Here is a 24,061-nt window from a genome sequence, read left to right as displayed (position 1 = left end):
GTTACATGGAACCCTGTCTCAAATGAAACAACCTAACACATTAAGATCTCAGAGTTCAGGGCTGGGGAGCTTGGTCAGCAGCTGAGAGCATTCCCTGCTCTTGCTGAGGACCCCAGTTCAGTTCCCACGAGGTAACAACTGCCTGGAACCCCCAGTTCAGTTCCCACGAGGTAACAACTGCCTGGAACCCCAGGAATAACCCCCTCTTCTGGCCTCTGCAGGCACTACACTCATATGCATGAGCCACAATAAGCATACACATAATTAAAAATTATAATTAAAACTTAAAAGATAAAATGTCAGAGTCAGTGGGAGAAGATATAGAAAAGTGAAAAATCATGTACTTTTGGGGTCTAGCCCAAATTTCCAGTCTGGGCTGTGACTAACAGACTTTCTCCTCCTGAGTTCATCTCATTCCCCGCATCCTGGAGGGGACGTTCCACAGAGGGAGAGGCTGTGATGGGAATGGAGCTCCCTGGGCAATGGGTCATGAACTGTAGACATCCACACCTCTGTCACAACTTTGTATCTACAAGCCCACAAAATCATTTAGATTCTGCCCATACCCTTGAGATCAACTACTTCTAAAATTTAAAATACAATATCCACTAGGACTTACTTTAAAGTTTCTTAAATAAAAAATAAAATATTTGTCATAAAACAATGACCCCCAGAGCCCCAGTTTGTTATTAATTTAACTTTAAGTTAATTTGAGTTTGTTACTTAGTTAATTTTACATGAATAAAAATTAATTTTCAAATATCTCAGATAAAACTTTTGAATATTCCATATATATTAGATGGCCGTTTTTTTCCTGAGTTCTGTGTGGTAAAACTCTAAAGAGCAACAGCGTCACAGGAAACTGAACCTGCATGACATCATCTTATCCCAAAGGAGGCCTCCCGGCTCCTAATCTGTCTCAGGAAAGAGCCTAGCGCACCAGATGGCAAAGATGAGTAACACATGCCCTCCTGCCTGCAAAAGGCTCCAAAACCAAGAAAGATCTGATATCAAGAGGTCCTCGACCCTCCTCAATTGTTGTTATTTAAGAAACAACTTAAAATGACTTCAGATTTAAGCTGTAATTTTACACTCACGAGTGTTTTGCTCACACGACTGTCTCGTGGCCCATGTGCGCACTTGGTGCCCTGGAGGAGGCAGAGCCCCTGAGGAGCTGCAGAAGGTTATGCGCAGCCACGAGGGAGCTGGGACCAGAACCCAGGTCCTCTGCAAGATCAACAAGTGCTCTTAACTCCTAGGACATCTCCTCAGCCTCAGTAATATGACTTGAAATTTTTAAATTAAAAAATATTTCCACGTCAGTGTTTTCAAACACACAGGGGAGTTGTGTTACACATTAGGCTGCCAGTAGAGAGCTGTGTGGTGATAGTTCTGACTGAAATATCTCATGGCTCTCTCTGATTATAGGGGTTTGGAAATGGTTTGCTTGGTGTATTTAGAGGGGGAAAGAAAAGGTAGAAGAAAGAATGACTGCCCGAAAATCACTTGAGAGGTGGAGCAGTACTTGAGAGGTACTCAGTCATCTGTGGCTACATGGTGAGTCTGAAGACTCACTGACCTGCGAGACCCTGTCTGAATATACACACACACAGAGTCACAGATGGAGAGGAGGGGAGAGGGGGGAGAAGAGGAGAATGTGGGAGAGGGGAGGGGAGAGGAGAGGAGAGTGGGGGAGAGGAGAGGAGGGGAGAAGAGGAGAATGTGGGAGAGGGGAGGGGAGAGGAGAGGAGAGTGGGGGAGAGGAGAGGAGGGGAGAAGAGGAGAATGTGGGAGAGGGGAGGGGAGAGGAGAGGAGAGTGGGGGAGGGGAGAGGAGGGGAGAATGGGAGAGGGAAAGGGAGAGGAGGGGAGAGTAGGAGAGGGGGAGGGGAGAGAGACCTATCTGACCACAGACACTGGGGTGAGGCACTGGCTCAGATGCTGCCCCATGCGCTGCACTGACTGTTGCTGGCAAGGAACCAGTGCAGGACTTCACAACTGCAACCATTCAGCAGCACAACAGTGCAGCTGCAGCTTTGCAGTTCCTAACACACTAACAAGCATGCTCAGCAGCTGCAGGCCATCTAATTAACCTGGGATTTCTACACCCACCAAGCTGCAGACCACACAGCAACAGCCACAACGGAGCTTACGCTCTCCAGTCCGCTGCTGATGCAGAGACACTGAACTGGCAAGCAATGTGCAAGCTGTGATGTAAATAAACTGGCCGGGGCCTCTGCGTCTCCCACTCACTTCTGATCTTCTTCTGCCATTTCATCTCGTTGTAGAGGTCCTCTGTCTGCTGGAAGAAGTCGTTCACCTTGCTTCCCTGCTCATCCCTCTCGGTGGTGTTGAACACCCGGTACTTGGATTCCCGCGTGAGGAATTCGCAGATGTTGGGGACAGGGAAGACAATCTGCTCCATAGTCCGGTCGTGCCGCACGATCTGCAAATGATTGGCATTTGCTTTCAGCCTTTGCACAGCTCAGTGTTGGACTTCGGTTTTAGCTTCCTTTGTCTTAACTGCACATTTTCCTCTGTGACATCACCACTGCCACCTTGTTATTCCTCTCTGCTCCCCAAGCCTGCTTCTTCCCTACAAATCTCTTTCCTGTTTTCATGACTTTCTGATTTTGGTTTGTTCCCCCCACAGATTTTAACGAGAGTTATCTGCGTGACTTCCAGTTTTGAACTACCCCAAAACACCTAGTGAGCTCCCAAGAGATGTACTACTGGACCCTATACTTCCCTGGTTTTGGGTCTTAGGCTCTGTCAACTTGACACCTTCCAGAGTCCTCTGGAAGGAAGGCTTTGTTGAGCAAGCCCCTGGCTCTGACTGGCCTGTGGGCATCTTAATTATTGATTGATGTAGGAGACTCAAGCCGACTGCGCCAGCACCATTCCTAGGCATGTGATCCTGGGATGTGTAAGAACTCTATCTAAGCATGAGTCCAGACAAGCCAGGACACAGCATTCTTCCACAGAGTCTGGTCCAGGTACCTGCCATGATGTCTCCCAGTGTTATACCATGACGTGCGGATGTAAACGAAACAAACCCTGTCCTCCCCAGGTTAATTTTGGCAAGACTGCTTTATCACGGGAACAGACATGAGTCTAGAACAATGAGTTTATGAGTGATATTTTATGAATCCAATTATGGAAACAACAAACCAGCTGGGTGACCTCAAATCTAGTGCTTAAGAATTTGTGTTCTGTTCCTCCTAAGAGGGGCTCTGGGAAACGGGTGGCATGACGCACTTGCTAGCATCCTGTGTCCTGAGGTCTCTATATACGGAGAGGTATTTTATAATCACTAGTGTTCTCCTACCTACAGTTTGGTGTTTTGAATGGGAAACACTCCTCATGGGCTTATGTATTTGAACACTTGGTCTCCAGTGGGTGTCGCAGTTTGGAGAGGTTGTGGAACCTTTAGGAGTTGCAGCCATGCTGGAGAAGTATGTCACTGGTGTGGTCTTTCTCTCTCTCCCCCTCCCTCCTGTATATGGATAAAATATGGCCAGCCAGCTTCACACTCCTGCCACAGTGCCACACCTTCCCTGACTTACAGACTGTCCTTCTGGAACCTTAAGCCAAGATAAACTGTCTTCCCTAAGTTGGTTTTGGTCCTGGAACTGGAGGTGCGGGTGGTTGTGAGCTGCCCCACGGTGCTGGGGTACAGGCCTCTGCAACAGGCTCTCAACTACTGGGTCATCTCTCCAGCCCCTTTATGTGCTAACTTCAGAAACTTAATTACAATATCAATTGTACAAACTCCTTAGATACATTTGGCAGGGTAGACAACCACGTGAAAAGAGTTTGAAAAGGTTTACTTGCTCCGATAGTGTCAAAAATTTAAAAAAAAAATTCTTAGGGCTTACTAAAGAGAATAAGCTGTGATTAGATAAACAACATCTTCAGCTCCTGCCAAAATGACATGTTTAATTCTGGTTGTCACACTTTACAAAGGGCAATGACAAACCGGAGAAACTGCGGAAGGGAATGTGTTAGCCGAAGGAAGCCAAATGTGGTTAATTTTCCCCCAGATTATTCAACAAATGCTTACTCAGTCACTAGCTAGGAGCACTGTGGCACAGAATGTGAAGAAAGCAGGAGAAGCCCAATATAGCAGGAACTGAACTCAGAATCATGACGTTCTTCAACGGTTAGCGCCAAGGGCTGAGGACATAGATGGCCTGGTGGTTAAAGCACTTGCCGTGCCAACACGAGGGCCGGGCCACAGCTCCGATCTCCACGCACCCACTAAGTGCTGGGTGAGTGTGCCAGGCTCCCTATCATTCCAGCCCTGGAAGGCAGAGCCAGGGAGTCCTCAGAGCAAGCTGTTAATGTGGCAAGACTGGCCATGTTACTGGGCTCTGGGGTCAACTGAGAGGAACTGCCTCGGGGAATAAGGTGTAAGAGTAACGGGGAGGATTCCTGACATCAGCCTTGGGTATCCTCCTATGCAAAGAAACATGACCACACATACATGAAAAAACATCACACACACACACACACACACACACACACGCGCTACCACCATCAGGTGAGCCAACACCGAATGGTTAATAGATAATTACAATGGTCTAGTGTGGCCTCTCTCCATAGATATATAAAATCTTTCCAATGACCAATTGACTAAAATTGGATGTGCTTTCTTTTGAAGAAGTGAGACTTGTGGGAGGAGCTGCAGGTAAGATGTGGATCATCGTGGGAGAGTCTCCCATGGAAAGTCCCTTCCCTTTTCCCAGGGTTATTAAACTAATCGCAACAAGCTACTGTTCTCATTAACACATGGGTTCTTGCCAGGTGATTCTGACACAGGCTGTGACATTGTTGGGGCTGACACACGTGAGCAGAGGCCAGCTTTTGATGTGAAATGATACTGCTTAATCATGTTGGAAGACTTGGCAAAAATAAACATAAAGCATAGAAGTTACTCTCCCCACAGGGCAATTTTGCTAAAAACTAAAACCCATCTACCAGAATGAATGAATGTGCTCTCATAAATCAGGAGTGACAAGTGTCTCCCACTCTACCTGCTTCTGACTGATTAATTCTGCCCAGAAGCATCAAAATGATACCCCAGCCAGACGTGACGGCCAGATGGGTCACCACACAGTTCCTGCTCTGCCATTGGACATTAGGTAATGTCTCATTCCTGGGGCAAGGAGCAGGCAACTGTCAGAGATTCAAAGTGTAAACAGCCAGCTATTTTGAGTGTATGATGCCAATATGAAGTTTCAGTCACGCTGCCCATGTTTTGTACCCTTTCACACACTTTTACTTTGTGTTTTTTGAAGCCAGGTCTCACTGGGTAGCTCTGGTGAGCCTGGAAATTGATGACTCAGACTGGCTTGGACCTTACAGAGATCTGTCCGCCTCTGTCTCCTGAGTGCTGGGAGTAAGGACATGAGCCACCATGCCCAGCTTCAGTCATGATCTCGATCATAAGAAGCCTCCACAATTAATTGTGTTGTCTCTAAAATGTCTCCGCTCTGCCCTGACTGCCTCTGTGACCCAAACGAGAGACAACATTACTGTCTCCTTTTCAAAAACTTCAGATTAGTTCCAGGGAGAGAAAAGACTTGGCAAGATGGACACTCAGTTTCCACAGGTGGCTCTCAGGTATAAGCTTGGGGGACAGGCTCTTCCACATAAATCATCAAGTATTATTTCACAGTTCTGAGGGGAGTCATGGAAACGGCCTCCACTAGACAGCAAACCCATTCTTTCCCAGCTGGGCCCTTTAAAAGTCTCAGGCAGGTACCTCGATCTGTGCGGTGTGATTGGCGTAATACTTCAAGGCTTCGTCCCCTTCCTCGGGGTCAGACCCAGGCTTGAGCATCAGCTGCAGTGGTTTGTTGTGGCGGGCCAACTGCAGGGAAAAGAATCAAAGGGTTAACATCTCTTTCCCCTTCTCTTGGGATGAGACTTTGAAGTCACTCTACATCTGTGCATGTGTCTCCCACAGTCCTGTGTTGACAGTAATTAGCCACATTCCAGGAAGGTATGTCTACATTGGAAAAGCATAAATAATCTATGTATTAGCATCAGTCATTCAGCTGGGCAGCGGTAGCGCACACCTCTAATCCCAGCACTCAGAGAGGCAGAGGCAGGCAGATCTCTGAGTTCGAGGCCAGCCTGCTCTACAGGGCAAGCTTCAGGACAGCCAGGGCTACACAGAGAAACCTTGTCTTGAAAAGCCATATATATATATATATATATATATATATATATATATATATATATATATATATACATACACACACACACACATACACATATCAGTAATTTACATTTGTTGGGTAATCCCTATTGGTTGACAGTGTCATTGATTAAGATAAAATTCCTTGAGATACCTTTAAACCACACATGCTACTGTTAGCAGCAGGGCAGTGGGCAGCAGAAATAACACAACAGCTGCCCTGCCAGAGACATAGGAACAGGGCTCTCTCTGTGTTTCTCTTACTGCGGGGAATCCCAGCCTTGCGGTAGCAGCTCTTACGGACCTGTCCTTCTGCACACTGCCGGGTCAAAGGGCCCCACATTCCAGTTTCACCGTATTTAAAACTGGTCATTTAAAAAACAACAATCTCATGATGAATAATTTTTTCACGTGTATATGTGTGCATGTGTGCGTATGTGTGGAGGTCAAAGGTCAGTATCAGGTGGACCTCTGTCATTCTCCACTCATTTGTGAAGGCAGGGTCTCTCACCAGTTTGACCAGGCTGGCTGTCCAGAAACCCCCAGGTAATCCGCTGTACCCACTGCAGCACCGTGACTGCCGCAGCACCGTGACTGCCGCAGCACCGTGACTGCCGCAGCACCGATTGCAGCAGCGATGAGCTAGGGCGCCTAGCTGTATAGGTGAGGACTGGAGCCTGAACTCAGCGCCTCGCGCATGCGCATACCAGCCAGCCCGTCCCCACCCTATCGGTAAGTGGTCACAAACTGCTTTCCGTCAGTCGGTGGAAGTGATCTCTCTCTTTTGAACACTGAAGCTATTTGTTGTGTCTTTCTCTCACTTTGTAGATAATTGATACACGTTCCCTTTGAATATCTTTTTCATAGATGACCAGAGCAATTTCTGAAACCTTGCAATGTCCTTAACTGTTCAAAAGCAAATGTTCTATTTGTGTTCAGAGTTCCCTGGGGTTTCCAGTGAGCATCACTGCGACACACAAACCCACTACTCGCGAAGGCGTCTGTCTCCCCCTGCCAGGCCTTTACATACAAGATCTCATTCGATCCTATTCAGAAATCCTGGGGCAGAAACTCTCAACACTTCCATTGTACAAATGAAGAAACTGAGGCACGGGACGTGTGAATGTGCCTATCATCACACAGTTAGGAACCCGCAAAGGCAGTTCGGTACCAACCTCAGACAGCTCAGCTCCAGAGTCAGTATTTTGTTCATGTCACAAGGCCTGCAAACATACCACTCTATTTTCCATGAAATCTTAATATAAATGTGACCATAAAGAATCAACACAAGTTCAAGTAATAATCTGGACCCATAAAACCAAGTCAACATCCAGGGAGGTGAAAGTTTGATCAATTAATTATTCATCCCACTGACTCCAGAATAAATCATTTTTGAAATAACTATTTTAGGTTTGCCTTTCAGGGTCATTTATGGACTTAGCCAAAAGAAATGATGTCTTGTTTTACTTACATTTTTATATTCAACTAAATGTGAGTTATATAGATTTTTATGACCACCAGAGTCATGAAGCTCTCTGTGACTTGTAGGTGTTCCTCAAGGTCTAGATGAATTTAGAGAGGGAAGCGCTGTAATCACTCGGGCAAATTCACACCAGGCAAGAAGTGGGCGGTGCTGGGGGTGAAGCGGATGTGACTTACAGCTGGGTTCAGGAGTGGGCGGAAGAGGACATGCTGTGGCTTCACACTGAGTCCTCCAATGGGGCACATAGGAGGAAGTTGGGCCATTGGGGATGTGCCCTTGAAGAGTATACTGAACTCCGGGCTCTCCCTTCTTCCTGTTTCCTGCTCCCTAGGTGCCATGATAGGCAGCTCCGCTTACCACAATCTCCCCCTCTCCTCAAGGCCAGAGGCCACAACCGCAAACTCTGAAACCAGGAATCAAAACAGGACTCCCATCCTTGCAAGCTTTCTGCTCAGCTCTTTTCTCAGAGTATGGAGAATCTGCTTATGTGAGTTCAGAGTGATCGAGAGAAAGGTTAGAAATGCCTGTTACTACAGTGCAGAATACACTAGGGAAGAATACCAAACTTGGCTTTTGGGCACCCAGAGCTTCTACTGTCACCATAGAGGAGACCAAGGAATGGTTTGTAGCATCAGTTTGTCAAAGCTCTGGGTAGAGGTTAGGCCTGGAGCAACAAGCAATGAGCATGGGTGCAAATTTAAAAGCCACAGAAGCCATTGTAACAGGTTCCTGGGCACCAACAGAGCCGTCTGGACAAGTTCTCACCGAGGCTAGTGCCATCAGCATTAAAAAATAAATTTATTTTTTATATATTAACAATATATAAACAATAAAGCTCTCTCAGCTTCAGTCCTTACCACACCTGCAGTAACTGTGGTCACTCTGTGAGTGAGGTCTCTCCCTTAACTCAGCTAGCTCTTCAGAACCCTTAACCCATTATAGTCCATTTCCAGACTTGGTTCTCAGCACCCACCAGGCAGCTCACAACCATCTGCAACTCCAGTCCTAGGGCATCCAGCACCCTCTTCTGGCCACAGCAGGGACTGCATGAATAGGGGGCACAGCCGTGCATGTAAAATATTGAAAGTAGATGTATGTGTACTCATAAAATATACAGCTGTGCATAACACAAACCTTACAGACAAACATACATAACCATCAGCAGGGTCTTGTATAACATTATATATTTTTAAAATCAAAAATTGGGTATAAAGACAGACCACAAAGTTCCTAACTCCAGTAACAAGAACACAGCATGATTCATGTTTGTTCATATTTATCTCCTATCATTAGGATTTTAAGGTTCATTTAATTTGGACCCAAGTAAGGAACAAACAACAACAAGAAGCCAGAAACCAAGCCAGAAAGCTGTTCTATGGTAATCCCACCTCAGTACTTCTAGTCTATGGATTTGTTCAGTGTGTGTTCAGCTACTATTAATTGGTAAGACTGTGACATAGAAGTTGGTTTTCCCCAGATCGAAGAGCCCGAAGTCCCATGATTGCCCTTGCGTTCAGGTCAGTAGGTGAACGCTGTGCTTACACCATGCAGCATTTCCGTGTGATGCAGAGAAGCAGAAGATGGAACATGTTCAAGGAAAACACCCTCTCCTCGGTAAAATACAAAGCCTTGTCTGCAGAACCCAGGCCAAAGGCTCCCAGAACTCTCTGAGGCTGAACAGGACCCAGGGAGTGCCATTAGGAAGGAGTCTTCCCTCAAGAAGAAAACAGCAGAGTTGCCAAAGGGTGGGGTGATAACAGCGAGGTGAGTGAGGGGAAGAGAAGGAGTGAGAGGCATGACAGAGGGGCTCCCTGAAGCAGGGGAAGCTTCACACCTCACCAACTGCTCAACAGGTGTTAGGAAAACAAGCCGTCCTTTTTACAGTTCTGTAAACCACCCTTGTTGTCTGGTCCAAAACTGGCATCTATATTGTTTAGAATGTATTTTAAATCAAAACTGGACCAGAAAGAGGGAGAAATAGTATTTTCTTTCACATCTGAAATGAGCTCTGTAGAAGCCAAATATAAAGTCCCAAAGAAAGCAGGGTTAACAAAGAGGCCAGCAGCAGCAGGAAAGAAGATGAGGGTGACATTTCTGAGAAACAGTTGGACAGACAAAGACATCTGTGGAGGAGACATAGCCCTCCAGGCCAAAAGACCAGAGCCGCAGAGTAAATTGGGACATCTCATGAGGGTTTCTCATCCCTGTAACATGAGGGCTGGCTTGTTGGGGTCTATGTCCCGCCAGTTCCCCACAACCAGCAAGCCCCAAAGAAAATCACACAGAGATCTCCTTAAGTTATAAAACTGATTGGCCCATTAGCTCAGGCTACTTATTAGCTCTTGTAGCTTATATTAACCCATTATTCTTTTCTATGTTAGCCACATGGCTCAGTACCTTTCTCAGCAGGGCAGCTCACATCTTGTTTCTTCGGTGATCTGGGCAGAACTCCGGAGGGAGTTTCCTGCTTCCCAGAATACTCCTGTTCTCATTGCTCCGCCTCTACTTCCTGTCTGATTGACCCACCTATACGGCCTGCCTGGCCAATTAGTGTTTATTTAAAACATGATTGACAGAATGCAGACAATTCTCCCGCACCACATCACACATGCGCACAACACACGGGTGCGCGCATACACACACACCCACATACATGCGTGCGCACACACATACACTCACGCACACGCACGTGTACACACACACACATACTACTCGTTTACAATGAAATAAGAAATCCGTCCCTTTGAGACAGGCAGGAAGCCAGTGCTGAGGTAACCAAGGAAACTGCAGCTGCATCTTGGTGGCCTTCTCCAGAAGATCAGAAATCCCCTCATGGTCAAACCTCCTTGAAGCTGCAGGCTGTTCTAGCTATAAGAGAATCTGAAACAGCAGGGCACTTTTCCAAAGGCCGCATGTGTGCACTAACAAAAGGTGTGCATCACCAACGGGCCAGACGTTACTGAAGAGTCATCTATAAGGTGGGTTCGCATCCTCCGGGTCTCTCAAGAGGATTATGGGAAGAAATACTCGCAAAGGGAGGCCCAATCCATCCATGATTTGGAAGGGGAGCTTCTACCTGCCCTTCTGGTGAGCCCTTCCCAGTTCCTCCTGCCTCTTTCTGTACTGTACTGTTCTTTGCTGTGTGAAATAAACTGCTTCAATCGCCTGTGTCTCTTGGTTGATCAGTTCATTCTCTCAAGATGCAAGAGTCAAGAAAACATTGACCTGTTGACCCTTTCCTAACCACAGGAGGATGGGGATGGAGGAGCCAGGAAAGCAGCTGTCTGCCTCCAACACAGCTATACTCACTCAGTCTCATTCCTACTCAGTCAGGACCAAGCTTAGGCTGGCCTGCAACTTCCTGAGTTACCCTAGAACCCAGGCTGGTCTGCAACTTCCTGCATTACCCTAGAACACAGGCTGGCCTGCAACTTCCTGAGTTACCCTAGAACCCAGGCTGGCCTGCAACTTCCTGCGTTACCCTAGAACACAGGTTGGCCTGCAACTTCCTGCGTTACCCTAGAACACAGGCTGGCCTGGAACATGAGGCAATCCTCCGTTTCTGGCTCCAAGAATGTTGGGATTACAGGCATGGACCAGCAGGACCGGCTACTTCACAGTCTCTTTGCCAAGAGTTTGGAAAACTTCATTTGTTTTATGTATCTGATATTTAAATAAATCCACGATGGCTCTTAGCAATCTGCGAATTGTTTCTATAGCAGTGGTGGCCAAACTAAAACGAAGATAATGTGCCAAGTAAAAAGAAATCAAGCAGAGCTAATTATTGCAGACAGAAGTTCTTGATTTTCAGACGGTTCCCACGCATGCTATTAGAGTCTGTCTTAAATTACAGTAAACTCAATTTTAGAAAAACCCTTTAACGATAGCAGTAAATACCTTAGGAAGCAAGAAAAACACCAACACACACTCACATACACAGATGCACCTACATATCTTCTACCACACATGCAATACACATACTACATACACTACTATGCAAGACACACATACACACTATCACATATAACACACACAGACGTACATACATATGCACATATACTATCCACATATGCAATACCCACATACCCTACACATATACATGCACCACACACTCATAAACACCATATGCACACATGTACTACAACACAGAGAGAGAGAGAGAGAGAAAGAGAGAGAGAGAGAGAATGACCCACAGAAAGAACAAAAGACTTAAAGATCCTTTAGTAAGCTCTCCCTGTGATGTGGTTCTGAGGAAAGCATCAGAGCTGTCATGACAGAGAAACAGTTCTCCACAGCAGCTCACACCCCTCCTAACAGAATGTACCTGCAAGGAGGCAGGAGCACTGAGTAGGAGCTGGAAATGTAAACCCCAGCCCCCTCTTCTAACTCAGAAACTGAGACTAGCACGTGACTTCAATTCGGATAACATTTACCAAATTCTGTCCTAACGATGGATATTATTACCAGAAATAATTTGGACTCTTCATCAAAAATCCTTTTAAAAAAACTAAAATTAACAAACTATCCTTTTTAAAGGAATTTTTTGTTTGTTTTTTGTTTTTGAGACAGGGTTTCTCTGTGTAGCCCTAGCTGTCCTGGAACTCACTCTGTAGACCAGGTTGGCCTTGAACTCAGAGACCTGCCTGCCTCTGCCTCCCCAGTAGGAGAATTATAACCAGTGCTCTTCCAGAGGACCCAGGGTTCAAGTCTCAGCACCCACATGGAGGCTCACAATTGCCTGTGACTGCAATTCCAGGGGACCTGACACCCTCACATAGACAAACGTGCAGGTAAAATGCCAAGGCACATAAGAAAAGGCGGGGGGGGGGGCGTGGACATAAAATTTAGTTGTCTGGGGGCATCAGTGTGAGAGCATACACTACCATATCTGAATGACAAAACTATGTGAGATAGAACTACATAGGAAGACCTTACCTACACTTTGTATCTTTCAAAACTATCCTAGATTTGTCCTACGGAAACGGTTAAGATAGTTTACCGTGAGAAGGCAAGAAAAGCAACTAATTCTGCATACTAAGTGGGCTAATCCCAAACACAGATAACATCAGCAAGGGCCTGAGGGCTTCCTAAGGGGACCCTCCTAGGGCTTCTGCACTTCTTCTCTGGAACCGATGAACCGGACACGCGCCCTCCACCCTGTGTCTTTTTGAGGTAACTGAAGAAGGGTTAACTGATCTAACGTTGAAACTTCTGGGCTCCCTCTTCCTACACAGGAAATGCTGTTCCTGCAGACCCAGACAGGAGAGGATGGTTACCTGAGCTACCCTGCCAGCACCCAGAAAGAACCTGTGAGACACTCCCACCCACTGTGGCCCTCCTCCCGTGGGGCTCTGTGAACAGGGCTTGGGAAACGTCCGAGACAGAATGCACAGAGCACAGCCATCTTCCCTCACTGTTGTCCAGATGTCTTCCTTATACACGCTGGTGTCTCCCTACCCAGCACGTCTAGAAGGGTGTGGGTTTGTTTCACTATTACCCCACAAATCCAAATGTGTGTCCAGCAGACGGCAGGGCAGCAGACAGGTGACCAGCCACAGGATGGACTGCTGGACGGTGGCTGATGGAGGACTAGGTAGCCTAATTTCGTTCTGTTTTGCTATTTGACAGTTCTGCTTTGAAGTGACCCGCCTGTTTAACTTTCCAAAGGGCTGCTCTTTAGGAAATGAGGAACCAGCACACTCTAGGGAAATTTCAGAAAGTATTTTCATTCCTATTTCTAGACTCAAGCAGTAATTTCTCACAATGATAAAGAAACCAGGAAGGATGAATATCTGCTTCTCCTGTTAAGTCTGAGTCTCTGTTTCTAGTAATTTCTGTGGTTTCTTTAGGGCAAAGGAGTGGGGAGGAGGAAAAGCTGTCTTTAGGAGGAGCTGAGATGCTGGCCTATTAGAGCAGCTCCTGCACTTGGCTGGGGAAAGTAAGAACCCCCTTTGCACGCAGAGTCACTGCGGGGTGAGTGACTATTTCTGGTCCCACCGACCTTTCAGGACCTTTCTAAGGCCGACTGCCTTGTGGCGCGGACAGACAACACACCACAGAGACTTTCGCGCGGGTACAGACACTGCTGCTCCTAGGCCCTGGGCAAACACCATTGCTCAGCCAAGGGCTGGGATTATTCTCCATCTCTTACCAGCTCCGATCTACAGCAGGACCTCCTCTTGGAAGAGTGAGTCAATTGCTCACAGTCCTGACAAAGCCATGGCAAACTGCGCTAATTAAAGCCTTGAAATTATAGTGGTGAGTCCTACAGCTCCCTACAAATCCACCAGCAGACTCAGAATCAACACGAAGTGCACAGATTAGCCAGATGTAAAATCAGGGTGGAATCTGAGGCCCTGAGAGAGACGCACTCCCTCCATGAGTATTTCTCCAGCTTTCTATTTCTGAGCTACACCAGATGAACTCTCGGCCACCGCCCTCTCTCTGTTTAACTAAGTAACAGCTACTAGAAAGGTCAGCTGGAGGTTTGTAAAGGAAGGGAGTACTGCTCAAAGGAACTACGCACTTCAAAAAGTCCCTGCCCAGCAAAAGAGCTAGCGAGGCCAGGTGACTCTCAGCTCTAGGGAAGGACTCGGGGCAGTCTAACAGAGTGGAAAGAGATCACCAAGTCCCGTGGAGTACCGTGGAGTAGAGGCGCTGGCTCAGTTGCTAGAAGGTGGCTGTCCCAGCTTGCAAGCAAGAGCAGAGGAAAGCAGGAGAGAAAGGAGGGGAAGAAAAACAATTCAGACAAAGTCATTTAGAAAAATGTACCATCCTTCTTAAAAATGGTAGTCAGTAAAGTCAACATTTAACCAGATAGATATCGTGAACACAAGTCATAGGTACTTTCAACAAAGATGCTACCTGTAGTATAAATTTCTTTGTCATGACATAATGAGATCATGAGTTATCCGTACATGAAACATGATTATTAACATTATCAGATCTATAAACTATTCATATGCAAACGTAAAAAATCCTCTTATCCCAATCCAATTAAAAAAGATCTTCTTAGAAACTGAGCTACTGTGGACTAAGCCTGTGGTCCTTCATTCTTGTCTCTGCACTCCAGAGTCTTTGCTTAGCCTCTGCCTTGAGCTAAGTGAAAAGACAAAAGTTCTGCCTTGAAGGAACTTCCTGCTGGGCAGAAGCCACAAACATAACAGAACAATGGACCTATCAGGGGGCCAAGAGCAGAAGAAAGCAAAGGTAAAGCAGAGACTGCCATTTAAAATCAAATCATCACAGATCATTTCCCCAAAACGGAACAGTGGCAAGTTCAAAGACACAAACCAGGGTTAGTTTGTGGTTTCAGAGCACAGCCCAGTAGCCCCAGGAAAGAAAGCGTGGCAGGAACCAACGACATGGGTTGCGGCCCAGGTCATACCACAAGGCTTTCAAGGCATCATAAACCACGCAAGGTAACACACACTTGAAATCCCGACACTGGGAGGCTGAGAGGATGAGGGTGGCCACGAGCCTGAGAGAGGGAGGGAGGGAGGGAGGGAGGAAGGGAGGAAGGGAGGGAAGGAGGGAGGGAGGAAGGGAAGGAGGGAGAGGGCAGGACAGAGACAGGACTTTTGCTAAGATGTGCGTATTAGAAGGTGTTGAGTTCAGGATAAGCCCAGGTATGACATAATCTCTTTGTTGGGGTTCACCATGGCTCCTGGGGCTGAGAAAGTTGGGGGTGTATGTGAGAAATGGAAGCCTGAAGACCAAAGCCTGAGGCTACAACCCACCAGAAACCGTGGTGACAAGGACCAAGCAATTGCGAAGGATGTGGTCAGACCCCGAGTATGCGGTTTAGGAAGAGCCAAGGGACAGAGGTGACTCAAACGTCCAGTAAGCAAGGCAGCCTCTGAGAACACCCAGGGTCAAACAGCCGCTGGGCAAATTCTCTTGCTCCTTTGTCCTCCAACTCTCTTCTCTGCAAGGAAAGCTCCTGAGAGCATCCAGTTAATACAGATCTCAAAGAACGACTCTGATGAGGGGCAGACACTAAGTCCTAGTTAAACAGGAACCAAAATAAGTAAGCAAATACAATGCAAGAGTAACATGAGCCAGGCTAGGGAGTGAGTGTAGACCTTACCCGCCAGAAGCTTTGGGTGTGCGGAACGAGAAGCATCGCTGGGAAAGTTTCTCTGACTTCTTTAGGCAGAGGGGAGTGAGAAGGAACTAAAGTGGAGTGAGAGTTCAGAGGGTGCTGGAGGGCAGAGCTGATGGGAAGGTTGACCGGGCTGGTCAGGGAGGTGGCTGGGTCCCAGAGAACACGGCTATCTTCCCGGACTTCTGCTTATGGGACATGGCATTTGATGAGGGAGGGGGTCCAGAGCAACCTAGGTGCAGGCAGAGGAGGATCACAAGAATGTGTTTCCTTCCTCCTCAGGTCTACCGCCTACAGGAATGGGAACTGAGGAAATGTCAGGCCCCCAGGGAGAAGCCGGGAAGGGCCTGGCTGCCTGGCCCCACCCACACCCTGAGCCTGGAGATACTCTGGACGTGTGCGCACGATTAAGTGTTAAACAGGTGGGAGTGATCAACTAGGACCGAAAACAAGCAGAGTGGAACTTCTGGAATCAGTGATAGATACAGTAAAACAGGGGCTGATGGAGAGGAACTTAGCGGATCGCTCACCCACAGAAACGGCACGCTGTGGAAGCCACTCAGACACCTTTCCCTGTCGCTTTGGGGGCTCATTAGTGGGTTGCTTCATACACTTAGCATGTGACCTCACCCCAGGTGAGTCTGAGCCCTTAACTGCTCTAAGGAGCCCCTGGATAGCCACTCTCCTTCCTGCTTTATCTCACACGTGTGAATGGGAAAGCCCCACTGTGACTCCCAGGTTCACTGGCATCCAATTAGCCCAACTGTGAGACCAAAGCACGTCTCATAGATGAGGGTCACAGAGCCCACACAGAGAGGAGACTCGCCCAGACTAACTCCTGGCAAGGACGGAGATCTGCTCTTGCACACATGTATGGGTTAGGGCCCAGGTCATACAACAAGGCTCTCAAGGCAACGTAAGATTTGATTGTTAAGCCACGCAAGGCAACAGACACTTGAAATCCCTGCATTGGGGGGCTGAGGCCGGGTGGACTACTCTGTCTGTCTCTGAAACACTTTGGGGGGAGGGTGGGGGGCAGGAGTGGGTGGGACAGAGACAGGGACAGGGACAGGACTTTCACTGAGAAGCGAGCATTAGAAGGTGCTGAGCCCAGGGTAATCCGGGTATGACATAATCTCTTTGTTGGGGCTCACAGTGGCTGCTGTGTCAGGGAAAGTTGGGGTACACATGGGAATGGAGGCAGGAAAGACAAAGCCTCAGGTTACAATCCACCAGAGACCATGGTGACAAGGACCAAGCAGTTGTGAAGGACATGGTCAGATCCCCAAGTACATGGTGTAAGTACACAGATACCCTGTGAGGATGTCTAGTTAGTGCTTTATTATTTGTGCTTTTAGGTAATGCCACTGGCCTAAAGGAACACCAGTATGAAGACTCAAAACACACACACACACACACACACACACACACACACACATACACACACACATACATACACACACACACATACACACACACACACACACTTGCACACATACAAATGCACACACAGGCACACATACAATTTTCTGAAGAGCCTCTGTGAGGTGCAGATGAAAAATATGATGAATCATAGTCCATCACTCACCACGACCCCCAGGGATGGGGACAGACGTGGGGGGCTTAAATCTGAGAGCCCCCTTTCCCTCTCCTCTGCTTAAGATAGTCTTTGCCAGAAGATACGGGGGCTGAGCTGCTTCAAATCATTGCTCCTCTGAGTCTCGGGCACCCTATGTCATGTGACCATTCATTGCTTCCGAGTCTCTGGTGCCCTTTGCAGAGTGACCGCTCAGCTCCCCTGCTCACTGTGGTCCGTTTGGAGCTGGCCTGCCACACGGACTGCTGTCACAGGACTGCTGCGTGCCGAAGTCAGGTGTGCACTTCCTCACTGGGTCCTTCAGGGCCAACGTCCAGCCTTCCTGCTGAGTCTCACTGCTCCCCCTCTGTATCCCAGCCTCTTAGGCCTCTCATTTCCAGTCATTCTCTGGGGCCTTCTTCCTCCTTCCCCCCTTTAGCCCACCGTTAGCACTGAGATCACTCTGGGGTTTCATTCTTGGTTTCACCCCTCATCCCAGCTGCTTTTCTAGGAAATCTCATTGATACCACAATTTCAAATACCATCTATACGAACATCTGTATACATGCCCATGTATACATTCTCTTCCCAAGAATGAAGTATGGAGTCGGTGTCTGATATTCCTTCATCCTAATGTCCCATTTGCTCCTAAACACCCACGGGCTAGAGTCAAGCTCTATTCTACTCCCAAGGTTTTCTACCTCCAGGCTCACATGATGTCACTTGCCAACAGTCAGCTCTTTCTGTAGGAGCTGGCCAATCCCCACCCATTCGCAGCATTTTCTCCAGCTCATTCCAGTTAGTAAGTCAGCCAGCAATGGAGAAAGGCCGGGAACTCCAGAACAAGTCACAGTTCCCTTCCTCCTCAGCGCACAGGGCTTACCACCCGCAGGAAATGAAAATGTCAGGCCCCGGAGGCGAAGCCAGGAAGGCCAAGAAGATAAACCCCTTAACCAGAATGGCATGCATGCGCTCTCTCTGACCATCTTCCAAGGCTGCAGTCTTATGCTGCATAAGGTTCGGGGGCCAAGGAGCACATGAGCAGAAGGAATGAGAGGTGGGTTTCCTCCGTGTCTTTCACTGTAAGCATTTGCTTCTGAGCAGATAAAATATCTCAATAAATGGAGGTCGAGAGGTAAGTGGGGGCAGAGAGAAAGCAGGCAGCTGTGGCACGGGGTGACGCCAGGGACAGGGAAGCACAGAGGGGGAAGGAAGGGAAAGAGCAGGAAGCTGTGTCTGGTCAGGTGACTGACCTATCAAACACTGACAGAAGGAAGCCGAGATGTGCGGAAGTCCAGAGACGGGGGTTAGAAAAACTGTGGTTTGTCGACAAGTTGAATAAAAATACCCTGGCTGGATGAGAAAAACGATGTGGGAACCCGAGTCTCAACAGACAGAATCCAGGGACTCGAGGTGACTCTGAGTACTCCATCTTTGATTGGGAGTGTTTTCCAAGTTCATGTCAGGCATAAGCAAGAAACAGCCTTGGCCCCTGCTGGATGCCCCTAGTTTGTCCTGAGCCTTTCCCTCCTACTTGCTTCTATTCTGCCTGACTCAGCCCCATCCTGGTTCACAGTGGACTCATTCATCTTCTTGGCCCAATGGGTAACACACATCTGTCTGCCCAGTTACATAGTTTATTATCGGAGTCTTACTGTCCACAGAATACACAAATCCCAACACTGTGGAATTACAGTGTCCTAGTCCTGGCTACTTTTATGTCAAGCTGATACCAGACAGAGCTGTTTTAGAAACTGGAACCCTCAATTGGGGAAAAGTCTCCACCAGATTGGCCTGCGATGCATTTTCTTCATTAGTGACTGTTGGGGTAGGTTCCGCCCACTGTGGGTGGTGTCACCTGTGGGAAGGTGGGGTAGGTTCCGCCCACTGTGGGTGGTGTCACCTGTGGGAAGGTGGGGTAGGTTCCGCCCACTGTGGGTGGTGTCACCTGTGGGAAGGTGGGGTAGCTTCTGCCCACTGTGGGTGGTGTCACCTGTGGGAAGGTGGGGTAGGTTCTGCCCACTGTGGGTGTCACCTGTGGGAAGGTGACCCTGGACTGTGTGAGAGCGCAGACTGAACAAACCAGGAGGAGCAAGCCCGTGAGCAGCATTCTTCCATGCTGCAGCCTCAGCTCCTGCCTCCAGATTCCTGCCTTGAGTTCCTACCCCGACTTCCTCAGTGGTCAGACTGTGGTGTGGATGCAAAATAAACCCTTTCCTCCACAAGCTGCTTGGGGTCAGGTTGCATCACAGTAATATAAAGCTCACCTCAAACATCTTCCTTTCTTATCTCTTAGGAACGAGTGTGCATGCCTCTGTTGATGGGTGCTCCAGGCTCACATACAAAGAGAGGGCTGGTGTAGCACCTGCCTCTCATGCCTGACTCCTTAGGTCCCATCCCCAGCACCATCAACAATAACAACAAAACCAAAGTGAATTAAACATTTGAAATATGAGCTGCAGAGATGGCTCAGTGGTTGTGAGCACACACTGATCCCACAGAGGACCCGAGTTGAATTTCTAGCACCCACATGGGACAACCCACAACTGCCTGTAACTTCAGCTCCAGGAATCTGATACCTCTGGTCTCCATGGGCCTCCAAACCCATGGGCTCATATGCATATCCTCACTCACAGACACACACTCAGAGACATATTCTAAATTTTTAATTATAAATGTATATAGCCAGGCATAGTGACACACAGCTACAAGCCCACCACTCTACAGATTAAGGCAAGAAGGGGAGAGGTTCAAATCCATCTTCAGCTACACAGCAAGTTCAGACAAGCTCAGGCTACATGAGTGAGTCAAAAATTAAAACTGAAAGATGAAAAGAATTGCAAAAATAAGTGTCCCGTTTTTTCTCATTTTTTAATATTTACTCCTTTACTTATGGGGATGGGACACACGTGTCACAGAGCAGGCAGTCAGAGGACAACCCGTGGGAATTGGTTCTCTCCTAACATCACGTGGGCTCTGGGGAATGAACTCGGGTCATCAGGCTTGGGGGCAAGAGCCTTTCTTGCTGAGCCATCGTGTAGGCCCAGCCATTATGAGCAGGCAATTTCAAATATGGGACATAGAAAGTATGAAGATTATAAAAGCCATTTACAGCAGGGTTTGGCAAACAACCCTCCTGGGTGAAATCTGTTCTGACACCTGTTTCATAAAATGAAGTTTCACTTGGATAAACACAGCCAGACTGGCTTGTTTACATGTTGTCCACGGTTGCTTCTGCACCAGAATGGCAGAGCGCAGTATGTTCAGCAGACAGTATGGACTCACAAGTCTAAAATATTTACTAGCTGGAACTCTGGAAATCCCACATAGAGGCACCAATTAGCACATGGTTTTGTGCCTCACACAGCTATCAAAGACTTATACATGCATGTGGATGTATGTATACGTGCATGTGGATGTATGTATACATGCATGTGGATGTATGTATACGTGACTGACAAATGACTGAACAGCAACTCTTGAAACAATCAATTTTATATCTCTAAAATGTAGCCTCTCACAATGATAACAGAAATCTTAACCAGGGGCTTACCACAATTCCCACCCCCCACTGTATAATTTCAGACAGTCTTTTGGGTGTGACTGGGGGTTTATTTTTGATCTGAAGGCTTTTAATTTAACAGTTATCATCCAGTATCTAGCATTGTTTTGTTGCAGTGGTCTGGTACTTTTCTGTGACTCTTTAAGTAATTCTGAAACCCAAACTGACCAAACACAAAAGGCCACAGCTGAGCAGCCTCTTGGCTAATGTATAAGGCTCACACACCCTACAACTCTCTTGGTCACTGCACCAGAGAAAGCTGTTTTCAGACATTAGGATTCTACCACTGCATCGAGCAGCAGAAGGAAATGTCAGCAGGACTCTGTCCTGCCATCTCACCCCCTCTCGTCTCCACAGTGAGTCCTCAGGATAGAAACCCGGCTGCGCAGCTGTAAACAACTTCATTTACATTTGAATTACAAAAGAAAACAATAAGTAAACAGTGTGGGCATGTACAGCTACAGCTACAGACATGGAGCGACGCATGCACACACACAAACACACACAGAATATTGTATAAGCAGAGTCATACACATATACATGAATATATAAAGAATATCACTTGATGCTTTGACATTAAAGTTTTTCCTTCGCTTATATGTTTACTAATTAAGTGTGCTCTTGAGTTCATTATCATCAACTTACCTTTAAGTAGATGTTAAATAACGCCAGGATATAAACTAGTATACACATAACAGTAGCCATGAAAAGACTCGAACTGATGAGGCTTTGGGCTTGGCGGATGTTTTCTTTGTTAAATCTTGTATTTTACAGCATCATTAATGTCCCATTAACCACGTGTCACCAGCGTGTAACACTGAACACTCTTGAGAGGAGAGAAATGTGTGCCACGTCACACTGAGGTAAGTTTCTCTGCACGTGGATTCTTTCATGTCTGTAATCCCTCACACGTTGGTACGACGGCCTCTCCATCATTTTACACTGATGTTTCCGCTCCTGTACAAGGTCCCAGGGCACTAACCTTCCACACATGGCATGGCAAATATCTTTATTCCGTATATGCTTTCTGTATGAGAAAAACATCCACCTCTGAGACCCACGAATGGCATTGTGGGTAAAGGCACTGCCATCAAACCTGATGATCTGAGTTCAATCCCCAGAATCCTCCTGACAGAAGGAGAGAATCCACACATCCAAGTGTGTACCACGGCTTATGCACATATGCACACATGTACACAAATAAGTGCAATAAAAAATCCTCTTCTTCATTGCTCAACTGAACCGTCCCAGTTCATAACCCCAAGACCTGTTCAGTCACCTGGTGACTGTAATATTCACTTAAGTCCCAGGTATCACTGTATCCACTGCAGTACCCATAACCCAGTGGCATTCAAGAGCCAGACCTCAAACCTGAGCCAGCCACAGTGACCTGCACTTGCCACCTCAGCTTTAAGAGGCCGGAAGAGGAAGGACACAGGCCCAGAGCGCAAGAAGCGATGCAACACAAGCAGGGGAGCCATTGCGTAAGCTCACACACAGGGGATGCGGATCTGATGCTATCTTCACCGCTGAGAGCAGTGGGCCTATTTCTTACGCAGGCCGTCAAAGCCAGTTTAGTGTTTGCAGCTCGATGTGACAATTACGTGCTTTCATCTGATGGTTCTCGTGCAGCTGAAGCTGGCCTTGAACCACTGTCCTCTCGCCTCTACCTCCAAATTGCCACTATACCCAACTTCTACAACCTTAGGACAATTTTTAAACAGGTTTTATTAAGTTCATACAATACAAATATCCCCCCACTATCAAAGTATATCTATGGAACAATCTTGTTCTACATCTATGTTCACAACGACCACAATTGTATGAACAATCCTCAAGATTAATTACATTCACTTTTTATATATGTGGGAGTACGTGTGTGTGTGTGTGTGTGTGTGAACATATGCACATGTGTGTGGAGGCCAGAGGTCAACATCAGGTCTCTTTCTCTAGTGCCTTTTCATCATGTTTTTACAGACAGGCTCTCCCACTAAACCTGGAGCTCAATGCTTCTTGTAAGCTGAGCCAGCCAGCAGGCTCTTGGGAGCCTCCTGCTTCTGCCTCCTCAATGCTCAGCAAATTCTTTAGTTTTCTACTGCTGCAATAAAACACAATGACCAAGGTGACTTACAGCAGGAAGGGTTTATTTGGGGCTTCCAGTTCTGGAGGGTTAGGGGTCATGATGGCGGGGTACAGGGAGGAGTCACAGACAGCCGGAGCAGAAGCTGAGAGCTAACTTGAAATGGTCTTTTGAAACCTCAAAGCCTGTCCCCAATGGCATACTTTCTCCAGCAAGGCCAAGGGTCTCCTAATCCTCCTCTATGGCCACCAACTGGGGACCAAGTAGTCAAATGCCCAAGACCTATTGGGACATCTCATTCAAACCACTGCACTGAGATTACAGCTTTTTAAGTGGGTAATGGGATCTGAACTTGGTTCCTTACACTTGTTCAGCAAGCACTTTCTCAACAGCCCTGTGTTTTCACTCTTGATTACCACCGAAAAGTGATGATTGCGTCAGAGAACTGAAAAAGAACCAATAGCAGATGGGATTGCATTGGGTACGGCCTGCAGTAGTCTTTCGGAGACCATAATCCACTGTGGAGGGGAGGGAGAGTAGGCACGCTATGCTCCCATTTCAATTCCTTTCAAGACCAGCAAAGGTGTTTATGAGTGAACAGTACAGCACATGACTTTTAACTCTTTCTTACCCACAACGCCACACTGGTCCTGGCAAATGGAAAGTGTATCGGCCACAACTCTCAGAACATTTGATCATTTTCCCTTTCCAGGCTTCTGAGGTCATATTTTAAGAGTCCAGTTCCACACACAGGCATTTCTCCTTTAGCCTCAAATCCCTGTTGTAAGCAGATGAGGTGTACACAAACACAAGTACCCAGCAGTTGGCCAGCTAGACCAACAATTATTTAAAATGTAATGTAACCCATTAGAAAAGCCATTGCGTCTAAAGATGCTTTGGGACTCACACGGGTCCTTGCAGACAAAGCTCATGGATGCCTGCACTGCCTTTATGAATGAGAAAGTTGAAGTCAGAAAAGCCGTGAACCCCAACAGTGGACAGAGGAAACACACCTCGTGAGAGGAGTAGCGGCTAGGCTGCTATACAGCGTT

General features: G+C 47.3%; 1 protein-coding gene across 1 annotated transcript in view; it reads right to left on the bottom strand.

Annotated features, from left to right (window-relative positions):
- The window catches only part of Itpr2 (inositol 1,4,5-trisphosphate receptor type 2), a 422,198-nt gene that overhangs the window by 85,215 nt on the left and 312,922 nt on the right, over nucleotides 1-24,061 (bottom strand). The window contains exons 46-47 of the mRNA XM_087903959.1: nucleotides 5,767-5,874; nucleotides 2,253-2,445 (exon numbers count right to left, since the gene is read on the bottom strand). Of these exons, the coding sequence (XP_087760085.1) occupies nucleotides 2,253-2,445; nucleotides 5,767-5,874 (301 nt within the window). The remainder of the gene's footprint in view (nucleotides 1-2,252; nucleotides 2,446-5,766; nucleotides 5,875-24,061) is intronic.

This window comes from Myodes glareolus, chromosome 3 (assembly GCF_982192425.1).
Source record: "Myodes glareolus chromosome 3, mMyoGla1.1, whole genome shotgun sequence".
Classification (NCBI taxonomy): Eukaryota; Metazoa; Chordata; class Mammalia; order Rodentia; family Cricetidae; genus Myodes; species Myodes glareolus.
This window is presented reverse-complemented; position numbering and strand designations above follow the sequence as displayed.